The sequence below is a fragment of the Pseudophryne corroboree genome, chromosome 8 (genome assembly GCF_028390025.1).
Source record: "Pseudophryne corroboree isolate aPseCor3 chromosome 8, aPseCor3.hap2, whole genome shotgun sequence".
Classification (NCBI taxonomy): domain Eukaryota; kingdom Metazoa; phylum Chordata; class Amphibia; order Anura; family Myobatrachidae; genus Pseudophryne; species Pseudophryne corroboree.
The window spans coordinates 412,147,441-412,161,460 of NC_086451.1; the positions used below are offsets into that span (position 1 = coordinate 412,147,441).

The following is a 14,020-nucleotide window of genomic DNA, read 5'->3' on the forward strand; positions in this document are numbered from 1 at the left end:
GCGTCCCGCCTCAACAAAAAGGGGACCCTCAGGTGATAGCTGGGGACGCTCTGGTGACACCGTGGGTGTACCAGTCGGTGTATGTGTTCCCTCCTCTGCCTCTCATACCTAAGGTACTGAGAATAATAAGAAGGAGAGGAGTAAGAACTATACTCGTGGTTCCGGATTGGCCAAGAAGAGCTTGGTACCCAGAACTTCAAGAAATGATCTCAGAGGACCCATGGTCTCTGCCGCTCAGACAGGACCTGCTGCAGCAGGGGCCCTGTCTGTTCCAAGACTTACCGCGGCTGCGTTTGGCGGCATGGCGGTTGAACACCGGATCCTAAAGGAAAAAGGCATTCCGGAGGAAGTCATTCCTACGCTGATTGGGGCTAGGAAAGATGTGACCGCACAACATTATCACCGCATATGGTGAAAATATGTTGCTTGGTGTGAGGCCAGGAAGGCCCCAACAGAAGAATTTCAACTGGGTCGATTTCTGCACTTCCTACAGTCAGGAGTGACTATGGGCCTAAAATTGGCTTCCATTAAGGTCCAGATTTCGGCTCTGTACATTTTCTTCCAAAAAGAACTGGCTTCACTGCCTGAAGTTCAGACTTTTGTTAAGGGAGTGCTGCATACTCAGCCTCTTTTTGTGTCTCCGGTGGCACCTTGGGATCTCACCATGGTGTTGAGTTTCCTAAAGTCACATTGGTTCGAGCCACTTGAAACCGCGGATCTAAAATATCTCACGAGGAAAGTGGTAATGCTTTTGGCCTTGGCTTCGGCCAGGCGTGTGTCAGAATTGGCGGCTTTGTCATGTAAAAGCTCTTATCTGATTTTCCATATGGATAGGGCAGAATTGAGGACTCGTCCCCAGTTTCTCCCTAAGGTGGTATCAGCGTTTCACTTGAACCAACCTATCGTAGTGCCTGCGGCTACTAGGGACTTGGAGGATTCCAAGTTACTGGACGTAGTCAGGGCCTTGAAAATTTAAGGTTTCCAGGACGGCTGGAGTCAGGAAAACTTACTCGCTATTTATCCTGTATGCACCCAACAAGCTGGGTGCTCCTGCTTCGAAGCAGACGATTGCTCGCTGGATTTGTAGCACAATTCAGCTTGCGCATTCTGCGGCTGGACTGCCGCATCCTAAATCAGTGAAAGCCCATTCCACGAGGAAGGTGGGCTCTTCTTGGGCGACTGCCCGAGGGGTCTCGGCTTTACAACTTTGCCGAGCTGCTACTTGGTCAGGGTCAAACACGTTTGCTAAATTCTACAAATTTGATACCCTGGCTGAGGAGGACCTTGAGTTCTCTCATTCGGTGCTGCAGAGTCATCCGCACTCTCCCGCCCGTTTGGGAGCTTTGGTATAATCCCCATGGTCCTTACGGAGTTCCCAGCATCCACTAGGACGTCAGAGAAAATAAGATTTTACTCACCGGTAAATCTATTTCTCTGACGTCCTAGTGGATGCTGGGAACTCCGTAAGGACCATGGGGAATAGCGGGCTCCGAAGGAGGCTGGGCACTCTAGAAAGATTTCAGACTACCTGGTGTGCACTGGCTCCTCCCACTATGACCCTCCTCCAAGCCTCAGTTAGAATTCGTGCCCGGCCGAGGTTGGATGCACACTAGGGGCTCTCCTGAGCTCTTAGAAAGAATAGACTTAGGTTTTTTATTTTCAGTGAGACCTGCTGGCAACAGGCTCACTGCAGCGAGGGACTAAGGGGAGAAGAAGCGAACTCGCCTGCTTGCAGCCGGATTGGGCTTCTTAGGCTACTGGACACCATTAGCTCCAGAGGGATCGACCGCAGGCCCAGTCCTTGGTGTTCGGTCCCGGAGCCGCGCCGCCGTCCCCCTTACAGAGCCAGAAGCAAGAAGATGGTCCGGAAAATCGGCGGCATGAAGACTCTGTCTTCACCAAGGTAGCGCACAGCACTGCAGCTGTGCGCCATTGCTCCTCTCACACTTCACACTCCGGTCACTGAGGGTGCAGGGCGCTGGGGGGGGGGGGCGCCCTGAGGCAGCAATAATAACACCTTGGCTGGCTAAAATACCTCAATATATAGCCCCAGAGGCTATATATGAGGTAAATACCCCTGCCAGAATTCCATAAAAAGCGGGAGAATAGGCCGCGAAAAAGGGGCGGAGCCTATCTCCTCAGCACACTGGCGCCAAATTTCCCTCACAGCTCGGCTGGAAGGAAGCTCCCTGGCTCTTTCCTGCAATATACAGTAACAGTAAGAGGGAAAAAAGAGGGGGGGCATTAAATTTGGCAGTATATATATAGTGTTCATTCTAGCACCCTGCACCTTTCAAATCCTGTGCAGTTCCTCTTTCCTGCCTGTGGTGTCGCTCTCTGCTCTGGTGCTTCTCAGCACACACAGGTCTGTATCACAGCACTGAGTAACAGATCAGAGTGTGCTGAGAAGCATCACAGCAAAGAGCGACACCCCAGGCAGGAAAGAGGAACTGCATGAATTTTGAAAGGTGCAGGGTGCTAGAATGAACACTAATATATACATATATTATATGAAAAGCAGCTATTAGGGACATAACTCAGTTAGTCCCTGTATATATATAGCGCTCTGGTGTGTGCTGGCATACTCTCACTCTGTCCCCCCAAAGGGCTTTTTGTGGGTCCTGTCCTCTGTTGAGCATTCCCTGTGTGTGTGGGGTGTGTCGGTACGGCTGTGTCGACATGTTTGATGAGGATAATGAGGTGGAGGCGGAGCAGATGCATGTTGAAGGGATGTCACCCCCTGCGGGGCAGACACCCGAGTGGATGAACTTATGGAAAGAAATGAGTGCACGTATAGATTCTTTACATAAGAAATTTGACGACATGCCAAATGTGGGACAGCCGGGATCTCAGCTCGTGCCTGTCCAGGTGCCTCAGGGGTCGTCAGGGGCTCTAAAACGCCCGCTACCTCAGTTTGCAGACCCGGATGTCGACACGGATACTGATAACAGTGTCGACGACGATGAGTCAAACCTAATGCCTGTCAGGGCCATTCACTGCATGATTGAGGCAATGAAAGAGGTGTTAAACATTTCTGATTTACATCCAGGTACCACAAAAAAGGGTATTCTGTTTGGGGAGAAAAAACTACCCGTAGTTTTTCCCCCATCAGATGAACTAAATGAAGTGTGTGAAGAAGCGTGGGCTTTCCCCTGATAAAAAATTGGTAATTCCTAAGAAGGTACTAATGGCGTTCCCTTTCCCGCCAGAGGATAGGTCACGTTGGGAAACACCACCTAGGGTGGATAAAGCGCTCACACGTTTGTCAAAAAAGGTGGCACTACCCTCTCAGGACACGGCCGCCCTTAAGGAGCCTGCTGATAAGAAGCAGGAGGCAATCCTGAAGTCTGTATACACACACTCAGGCATTATACTTAGACCAGCTATTGCGTCAGCTTGGATGTGCAGTGCTGCCGCTGCATGGTCAGAAAAACTGTCAGAAAATATTGACACACTAGACAGAGACACTATTCTGCTAACGATTGACCATATAAAAGATTCAGTCTTATATATGAGAGATGCACAGAGAGAAATTTGCCGGCTGGCATCTAAAGTAAGTGCATTGTCTATCTCTGCTAGGAAATGCTTATGGACTCGTCAGTGGACGGGAGATGCAGATTCCAAGAGGCACATGGAAGTTTTGCCTTATAAAGGGGAGGAATTATTTGGGGATGGTCTCTCCGACCTAGGCCCTCATTCCGAGTTGATCGTTCGCAAGGCGATTTTAGCAGAGTTGCTCACGCTAAGCCGCCGCCTACTGGGAGTGTATCTTAGCATCTTAAAATTGTGAACGATGTATTCGCAATATTGCGATTACAAACTACTTAGCAGTTTCAGAGTAGCTCCACACTTATTCGGCATCTGCGATCAGTTCAGTGCTTGTCGTTCCTGGTTTGACGTCACAAACACACCCAGCGTTCGCCCAGACACTCCCCCGTTTCCCCGGCCACTCCTGCGTTTTTTCCGGAAACGGTAGCGTTTTTTCCCGCACGCCCATAAAACGGCCTGTTTCCGCCCATTAACACCCATTTCCTGTCAATCACACTACGATCGCCGGAGCGATGAAAAAGCAGTGAGTAAAAATACTATCTCCATTGTAAAATTACTTGGCGCAGTCACAGTGCGAATATTGCGCATGCGTACTAAGCGGAATTTCACTGCGATGCGATGAAAAATACCGAGCGAACGACTCGGAATGAGGGCCCTAGTTTCCACAGCAACGTCTGGGAAGTCAGCATTTTTACCCCATGTTCCCTCACAGCCTAAGAAGGCGCCATTTTATCAGGTTCAGTCCTTTCGGACCCAGAAAAGCAAGCGTGGAAAAGGAGGGTCTTTTCTGTCTAGAGGCAGAGGTAGGGGAAAAAGGCTGCAACAGACAGCAGGTTCCCAGGAACAAAAGTCCTCCCCCGCTTCCTCTTCCAAGTCCGCCGCATGACGGTGGGGCTCCACAGGTGGAGCCAGGTACGGTGGGGGCCCGCCTCAGAAATTTCAGCGATCAGTGGGCTCGCTCACAGGTGGATCCCTGGATCCTTCAAGTAGTATCTCAGGGATACATGCTGGAATTCGAGGCGGCTCCACCCCACCGGTTCCTAAAATCTGCCTTGCCGATTGCTCCCTTAGACAGGGAGGCGGTGCTAGCGGCAATTCACAAGCTGTATTCCCAGCAGGTGATAATCAAGGTACCCCTACTTCAACAAGGCCGGGGTTACTATTCCACACTATTTGTGGTACCGAAGCCGGACGGTTCGGTGAGACCCATTTTAAATTTGAAGTCCTTGAACATGTACATAAAAAAATTCAAGTTCAAGATAGAATCGCTCAGGGCGGTTATTGCAAGCCTGGACGAGGGGGATTACATGGTTTCCCTGGACATCAAGGATGCTTACCTGCATGTCCCCATTTACCATCCTCACCAGGAGTACCTCAGATTTGTGGTACAGGATTGCCATTACCAATTCCAGACGCTGCCGTTTGGACTCTCCACGGCACCAAGGGTATTTACCAAGGTTATGGCGGAAATGATGATACTCCTTCGAAGAAAGGGAGTTTTAATTATCCCGTACTTGGACGATCTCCTAATAAAGGCACGATCCAAAGAACAGTTGTTGGTGGGAGTAGCACTATCTCAGGAAGTGCTGAACCAGCACGGCTGGATTCTGAATATCCCAAAGTCACAGCTGGTCCCGACGACACGTCTACTGTTCCTGGGGATGATTCTGGACACAGTCCAGAAAAAAGTGTTTCTCCCGGAGGAGAAAGCCAGGGAGTTGTCTTCTCTAGTCAGAGACCTCCTGAAACCAAAACAGGTATCGGTGCATCACTGCACGCGGGTCCTGGGAAAGATGGTAGCTTCTTACGAAGCAATTCCATTCGGCAGGTTCCATGCCAGAATCTTTCAGTGGGACCTGTTGGACAGTGGTCCGGATCGCATCTTCAGATGCATCGCTTGATAACCCTGTCTGCAAGAACCAGGGTGTCTCTTCTGTGGTGGCTGCAGAGTGCTCATCTTCTGGTGGGTCGCAGAGCCAGCCTGCGAGGCTGGGGGGCAGTCACAAAGGGAAGAAACTTCCAAGGACTATGGACAAGTCAGGAGACTTCCCTTCACATAAATATTCTGGAACTAAGGGCCATCTACAATGCCCTAAGTCAAGCAAACTCCCTGCTCCTACACCAGCCGGTGCTGATCCAGTCAGACAACATCACGGCAGTCGCCCATGTGAATCGACAGGGCGGCACAAGAAGCAGGATGGCAATGACAGAAGCCACAAGAATTCTCCGATGGGCGGAAAATCATGTACTAGCACTGTCAGCAGTGTTCATTCCGGGAGTGGACAACTGGGAAGCAGACTTCCTCAGCAGACACGACCTCCACCCGGGAGAGTGGGGACTTCATCCAGAAGTCTTCCAAATGATTGTACATCAGTGGGGTCGTCCACAGGTGGACATGATGGCGTCCCGCCTAAACAAAAAACTAGAGAGGTATTGCGCCAGGTCAAGAGACCCTCAAGCGATAGCTGTGGACGCTCTGGTGACACCGTGGGTGTACCAGTCAGTTTTTGTGTTCCCTCCGCTGCCTCTCATACCAAAGGTATTGAGAATAATAAGAAAGCGAGGAGTAAACACAATTCTCGTGGTTCCGGATTGGCCAAGAAGAACATGGTACCCGGAACTTCAAGAGATGATCTCAGAGGACCCGTGGCCTCTGCCGCTAAGACAAGACCTGCTACAGCAGGGGCCCTGTCTGTTCCAAGACTTACCGCGGCTGCGTTTGACGGCATGGCGGTTGAACGCCGGATCCTGAAAGAAAAGGGCATTCCGGTGGAAGTCATTCCTACGCTTATTAAAGCCAGGAAAGAGGTTACAGCAAATCATTATCACCGCATATGGCGGAAATATGTTGCATGGTGTGAGGCCGAAAAGGCCCCAACTGAGGAATTTCAACTAGGTCGATTTCTGCATTTCCTGCAAGCAGGAGTGAATATGGGCCTAAAACTGGGTTCCATTAAGGTACAGATCTCGGCTCTATCGATTTTCTTTCAGAAAGAACTAGCTTCAGTACCTGAAGTTCAGACATTTGTAAAGGGAGTGCTGCATATTCAGCCCCCATATGTGCCCCCTGTGGCACCTTGGGATCTCAACGTGGTGTTGAGTTTCTTAAAATCACATTGGTTTGAACCACTAAAAACCGTGGATCTGAAATATCTCACGTGGAAGGTGGTCATGTTATTGGCCTTGGCTTCTGCCAGGCGAGTATCAGAATTGGCGGCTTTGTCTTATAAAAGCCCTTATCTGATTTTCCATATGGATAGGGCAGAATTGAGGACTCGTCCCCAGTTTCTCCCTAAGGTGGTGTCAGCGTTTCATTTGAACCAGCCTATTGTGGTGCCTGCGGCCACTAGGGACTTGGAGGACTCCAAGTTGTTAGACGTGGTCAGGGCCCTGAAAATATATGTTTCCAGGACGGCTGGAGTCAGAAAATCTGACTCGCTGTTTATCCTATATGCACCCAACAACCTGGGTGCTCCTGCTTCTAAGCAAACTATTGCTCGTTGGATTTGTAGTACAATTCAACTTGCACATTCTGTGGCAGGCCTGCCACAGCCAAAATCTGTCAATGCCCATTCCACAAGGAAGGTGGGCTCATCTTGGGCGGCTGCCCGAGGGGTCTCGGCTTTACAACTTTGCCGAGCTGCTACTTGGTCAGGGGCAAACACGTTTGCAAAATTCTATAAATTTGATACCCTGGCTGAGGAGGACCTGGAGTTCTCTCATTCGGTGTTGCAGAGTCATCCGCACTCTCCCGCCCGTTTGGGAGCTTTGGTATAATCCCCATGGTCCTTACGGAGTTCCCAGCATCCACTAGGACGTCAGAGAAAATAAGAATTTACTCACCGGTAATTCTATTTCTCGTAGTCCGTAGTGGATGCTGGGCGCCCATCCCAAGTGCGGTTTATCTGCAATACTTGTACATAGTTATTGTTAACTAAATCGGGTTATTGTTGAGCCATCTGTTAAGAGGCTCAGTTGTTTCATACTGTTAACTGGGTTTCATATCACGAGTTGTACGGTGTGATTGGTGTGGCTGGTATGAGTCTTACCCGGGATTCAAAATCCTTCCTTATTGTGTACGCTCGTCCGGGCACAGTATCCTAACTGAGGCTTGGAGGAGGGTCATAGTGGGAGGAGCCAGTGCACACCAGGTAGTCTGAAATCTTTCTAGAGTGCCCAGCCTCCTTCGGAGCCCGCTATTCCCCATGGTCCTTACGGAGTTCCCAGCATCCACTACGGACTACGAGAAATAGAATTACCGGTGAGTAAATTCTTATTTTCTCGTAGTCCGTAGTGGATGCTGGGCGCCCATCCCAAGTGCGGACTGTCTGCAATACTTGTATATAGTTATTGCCTAACTAAAGGGTTATTGTTATGAGCCATCTGTTGAGAGGCTCAGTTATGTTTCATACTGTTAACTGGGTATAGTATCACGAGTTATACGGTGTGATTGGTGTGGCTGGTATGAGTCTTACCCGGGATTCAAAATCCTTCCTTATTGTGTCAGCTCTTCCGGGCACAGTATCCTAACTGAGTTCTGGAGGAGGGGCATAGAGGGAGGAGTCAGTGCACACCAGGTAGTCCTAAAGCTTTCTTTAGTTGTGCCCAGTCTCCTGCGGAGCCGCTATTCCCCATGGTCCTTACGGAGTTCCCAGCATCCACTACGGACTACGAGAAATAGATTTACCGGTGAGTAAAATCTTATTTTATTTATTAATTGTTTTATAAAGTGTACACATTTTTAGTATTCTTTTCATTTATTGTTACCATGTCTAAATGTTCCCTGATTCTTTCACATAAATGATACATGTTATTTTTCTACCTATATGTTATTTCCTACCTGCGAGAAGATTGCACACAGCTTCTGGCATGATGGAGTCAACAGATCCAACTGCCCTGTTACTCAGTGTCTCTATGGGAGAGCAGGACACCATTCCGTGTGATGGAGACAGCAAGCACAGCCGGCCACTGCAGGTACACACAGGGGGGACATAAGGATGATTAATCACTGCCAGAGTTACACAGGTAGAAGCTGTTACCAAGCATCCACAGATCTCACAACACATATAACATTGCTCATATAGTAGAATGTCCACATTGGGGAAGGTTTGTATGAATGGATCTAGACACACCACAAGTCTGCTCTTCTGCTACTGCATACAGAGGTCAGGCTAGAGGCACCATATACAGTATTGGCACCAGCTTCCTTCCTCTCCCTAACTTGCTCTCAGTGAATCACATTGAGGTTATCTTGTGTCATTAGGAAAGCACAAGTCTTCAATCATTGGTCCAGGAAACATGCAATATGTGAATGTGAATTGTGTTTCCTTATAGCATCTCTCCATGACATTATACATAGAAACATAGAATTTGAGGGCAGATAAGAACCACTTGGCCCATCTAGTCTGCCCATTTTTTTTATCCTTTAGGTAATCGCAACCCTTTTTGAACCTTAATTCTTTGTAAGGATATTCACATGCCCAAGCATGTTTAAATTGCTCTACAGTCTTAGCCTCTACCACCTCTGAGGGGAGGCTATTCCACTTATCCACTACCCTTTCTGTGAAATAATTTTTCCTTAAATTTCCCCTGAACCTGCCTCCCTCCAATTTCAGTGTATGTCCTCGAGTTCTAATACTTCTCTTCCTTTGAAAAATGTTTCCCTCCTGAACTGTGTTAAAACCTTTGGTATATTTGAAAGTTTCTATCATGTCTCCCCTTTCCCTTCTCTCCTCCATACTATACATGTTAAGATCTTTTAGCCTTTCCGGGTAAGTTTTGTGATGTAGGCCACGCACCATTTCTCTGACGTCCTAGTGGATGCTGGGACTTCCGTAAGGACCATGGGGAATAGCGGCTCCGCAGGAGACTGGGCACAAAAGTAAAAGCTTTAGACTAGCTGGTGTGCACTGGCTCCTCCCCCTATGACCCTCCTCCAAGCCTCAGTTAGATTTTTGTGCCCGGCCGAGAAGGGTGCATGCTAGGTAGCTCTCCTGAGCTGCTTAGAGTAAAAGTTTAAATAGTGGCCAAGAAGAACTTGGTACCCGGAACTGCAAGAGATGCTCACGGAGGACCCGTGGCCTCTACCTCTAAGAAAGGACCTGCTCCAGCAGGGACCTTGTCTGTTCCAAGACTTACCGCGGCTGCGTTTGACGGCATGGCGGTTGAACGCCGGATCCTGATGGAAAAAGGCATTCCAGATGAAGTCATCCCTACCCTGATCAAAGCCAGGAAGGATTTAACCGCGAAACATTATCACCGCATTTGGCGAAAATATGTTGCGTGGTGTGAGGCCAAGAAGGCCCCCACAGAGGAATTTCAACTGAGTCGTTTCCTGCATTTCCTGCAAGCAGGACTGTCTATGGGCCTAAAATTAGGATCCATTAAGGTTCAAATTTCGGCCCTGTCGATCTTCTTCCAGAAAGAACTGGCTTCAGTGCCTGAAGTTCAGACGTTTGTCAAGGGGGTACTGCATATACAGCCTCCTTTTGTGCCACCAGTGGCACCTTGGAATCTCAATGTAGTTTTAGGGTTCCTAAAATCGCATTGGTTTGAACCATTCACCACTGTGGAATTAAAATATCTCACATGGAAGGTGGTCATGCTGTTAGCTCTGGCGTCAGCCAGGCGTGTCTCAGAATTGGCGGCTTTGTCATATAAAAGCCATTACCTAATTTTTCATTCAGACAGGGCGGAATTGAGGACTCGTCCTCAATTTCTCCCTAAGGTGGTTTCAGCGTTTCACATGAACCAACCTATTGTGGTGCCTGCGGCTACTAGGGACTTGGAGGACTCCAAGTTGTTGGACGTAGTCAGGGCCCTGAAAATATATGTTTCCAGGACGGCTGGAGTCAGAAAATCTGACTCGCTGTTTATCCTGTATGCACCCAACAAGCTGGGTGCTCCTGCTTCTAAGCAGACGATTGCTCGTTGGATTTGTAGTACAATTCAGCTTGCACATTCTGTGGCAGGACTGCCACAGCCAAAATCTGTTAAAGCCCATTCCACAAGGAAAGTGGGCTCATCTTGGGCGGCTGCCCGAGGGGTCTCGGCTTTACAACTTTGCCGAGCAGCTACTTGGTCAGGGGCAAACACGTTTGCAAAATTTTACAAATTCGATACCCTGGCTGAGGAGGACCTGGAGTTCTCTCATTCGGTGCTGCAGAGTCATCCGCACTCTCCCGCCCGTTTGGGAGCTTTGGTATAATCCCCATGGTCCTTACGGAAGTCCCAGCATCCACTAGGACGTCAGAGAAAATAAGAATTTACTTACCGATAATTCTATTTCTCATAGTCCGTAGTGGATGCTGGGCGCCCATCCCAAGTGCGGATTGTCTGCAATACTTGTATATAGTTATTGTTACAAAAAAATCGGGTTGTTTATTGTTGTGAGCCATCTTTTCAGAGGCTCCTACGTTTATCATACTGTTAACTGGGTTCAGATCACAGGTTGTACAGTGTGATTGGTGTGGCTGGTATGAGTCTTACCCGGGATTCAAAATCCTTCCTTATTATGTACGCTCGTCCGGGCACAGTATCCTAACTGAGGCTTGGAGGAGGGTCATAGGGGGAGGAGCCAGTGCACACCAGCTAGTCTAAAGCTTTTACTTTTGTGCCCAGTCTCCTGCGGAGCAGCTATTCCCCATGGTCCTTACGGAAGTCCCAGCATCCACTACGGACTATGAGAATTAGAATTATCGGTAAGTAAATTCTTATTTTTAGTTGCCCTTCTTTGTACACTCTCTAATGTATTTATATCCTTCTGGAGATATGCTCTCCAGAACTGGACACAGTATTCCAGATGAGGCCGCACCAATGACCTATACAGTGGCATTATTACTTCTCTTTTCCTGCTACTGATTCCTCTCCCTATGCAACCAAGCATCTGACTTGCCTTTCTCATTGCTTTGTTGCATTGCTTTCCTGCCTTTAAGTCACTTGAAATAGTGACTCCTACATCCCTTTCCTCCTCAGTAGTTTCCATTATAGTACCCTTGATACTATATTTAGCCTTTGGGTTTTTGAGACCCAAGTGCATGATTTTGCATTTTTTAGCATTAAACTGTAGTTGCCATGTTCTTTACCATTTTTCAAGCCTAGCTAGGTCATCAATCATTTGTTTTACCCCTCCTGGTGTGTCTACCCTGTTGCATATCTTTGTATCATCTGCAAAAAGGCATACTTTCCCTTCAATACCATTTGCAATGTCACCAACAAAGATATTAAAAAGAACTGGTCCGAGTACAGATCCCTGGGGTACTCCCCTGGTAACATTTTCCCTCCATAGATTGCACTCCATTTACTACAACTGTCTGTTTCCTATCCTGCAACCAGGTTCTTATCCATTTAACTATTCTATAATCCACCCCCACACTTTCAAGTTTATTTAGCAGTCTGCGATGTGGGACAGTGTCAAATGCCTTACTAAAGTCTAGATATGCTACATCTACAGCTCCCCCTTGATCTATTATTTTCATCACAGAGTCAAAAAAGTCAATAAGATTTGTTTGGCATGATCTCCCACCAGTAAATCCATGCTGTTTTGGATCCTGTAAATTGTTTGATTTAAGATATTCCACGTCACATGTTCCCAGTAATGGCTCTATAGATATGCTTTTGTTATATTCTAGTATTGAAATGTTAAAATAAAGTTTCTTATATAGGATGTCCACAAGAGTGACATAGGGAGCGGCGGACAGGAAGCAGGATTACTGGCACAAAGTTCTATACCATCCACATGGATTACAAAGGACGCAACTGCAGGACACCTTGTAATCCCTGTGTCTGTACCCGTTTCTATGAAAGATCAGCAGGGGAAGGATAAGGTGAACTGGATACATGTGTATTTTGAAAATATTGCCCTGTGTGTCCTGCATCCAGCACCAGTTCTGTAGTAATACAGAGCATTGTCTCCAGATTTGTAATGTAATGCATCAACCATTTCAGTGACAACACAGTCTAATACTGTCACTGGCACGCAACGCTAGCCCATGGTTCACCTTAAGTCATTTGGCGGGCTGCTGATATTTCCTGTACATTCTAGACTTTCCTTGTGACATATTTCCTGGTGGTTCCACACAACGCTGGCTCTTTGTTGTTACCTGTCTTTTTTCTTGTACAGTATGTCCCTGGTTATTGTTCAGAACTTTTATCTTGGGTCTCTGCTGTTAGTCTCCTTTCTCCTATGTTGTCTATTGCGTTTCCTCTGGCTGTTCTTCCTAACTGCTGTCATGTTGGTTCTCATCGTCCTCAATGTGTATTTCAAGACTTCTCCTAGCTGTTCCTTATTACTCCTCTCCTAGCTGTTCTTTATTACTCTTCTCCTTGCTGTTCTTTATTACTCTTTTCTTTTCTGTTCTTTATTACTCTTCTCCTAGCTATTCTTTATTACTCTTCTCCTAGCTGTTCCTTATTACTCTTCTCCTAGCTGTTCCTTATTACTCTTCTCCTAGCTGTTCCTTATTACTCTTCTCCTAGCTGTTCCTTATTACTCCTCTCCTAGCTGTTCCATATTACTCTTCTCCTAGCTGTTCCTTATTACTCTTCTCCTAGCTGTTCCTTATTACTCCTCTCCTAGCTGTTCCTTTTTAATCTTCTCCTTACCTGTTCCTTATTACTCTTCTCCTAGCTGTTCCTTATTACTCTTCTCATAGATGTTCCTTATTACTCTTCTCCTAGCTGTTCCTTATTACTCTTCTCCTAGCTGTTCTTTATTACTCTTCTCCTTGCTGTTCCTTATTACCCTTCTCCTAGCTGTTCCTTATTACTCTTCTCCTAGCTTTTCCTTATTACTCTTCTCCTAGCTGTTCCTTATTACCCTTCTCCTAGCTGTTCCTTATTACTCTTCTCCTAGCTGTTCTTTATTACTCTTCTCCTTGCTGTTCCTTATTACCCTTCTAGCTGTTCCTTATTACTCTTCTCTTAGCTTTTCCTTATTACCCTTCTCCTAGCTGTTCCTTATTACTCTTCTCCTAGCTTTTCCTTATTACTCTTCTCCTAGCTGTTCCTTATTACTCTTCTCCCAGCTTTTCATTATTATTCTTCTCCTTGCTGTCTCTGGTTACTCTTCTCCTTGCTGTTCCTTATTACTCTTCTCCTAGCTGTGCCTTATTTCTCTTTTCCCAGCTGTTCCTTATTCTTCTTCTCCTAGCTGTTCCTTTTTACTCCTCTCCATGTTGTTCTTTATAACTCTTCTAGTTGTTCTTTCTCTAGCATCCATAAGGGCTGTTGGGGAGACTTAGTACGATGGGGTATAGACCGGGTCCAAAGGAGCCGGTGCACTTTAAATTTCTTCACTGGGTGTGCTGGCTCCTCCCCTCTATGCTCCCTCCCACAGGCAGTTTAGAAAAAAAGTGCCCCCAGGAGAGGATGCACATCTCTGCAGCTCTGAGAGGTTGTTTGTTCTAACATATGCCTGAAGGTGACGTCTGTGGTGAGTACAAACCGGGGGACCCCCCTAGCGCGGTGCGGC

At 47.4% G+C, this 14,020-nt stretch overlaps 1 protein-coding gene across 4 annotated transcripts in view; it reads left to right on the forward strand.

Annotated features, from left to right (window-relative positions):
* The window catches only part of ZNF541 (zinc finger protein 541), a 401,808-nt gene that overhangs the window by 300,467 nt on the left and 87,321 nt on the right, over positions 1–14,020 (forward strand). For all 4 annotated transcript variants that reach the window (XM_063937867.1, XM_063937868.1, XM_063937869.1 and 1 more), the window contains exons 6-7: positions 8,400–8,523; positions 12,213–12,374. In XM_063937867.1, the coding sequence (XP_063793937.1) occupies positions 8,400–8,523; positions 12,213–12,374 (286 nt within the window). The remainder of the gene's footprint in view (positions 1–8,399; positions 8,524–12,212; positions 12,375–14,020) is intronic.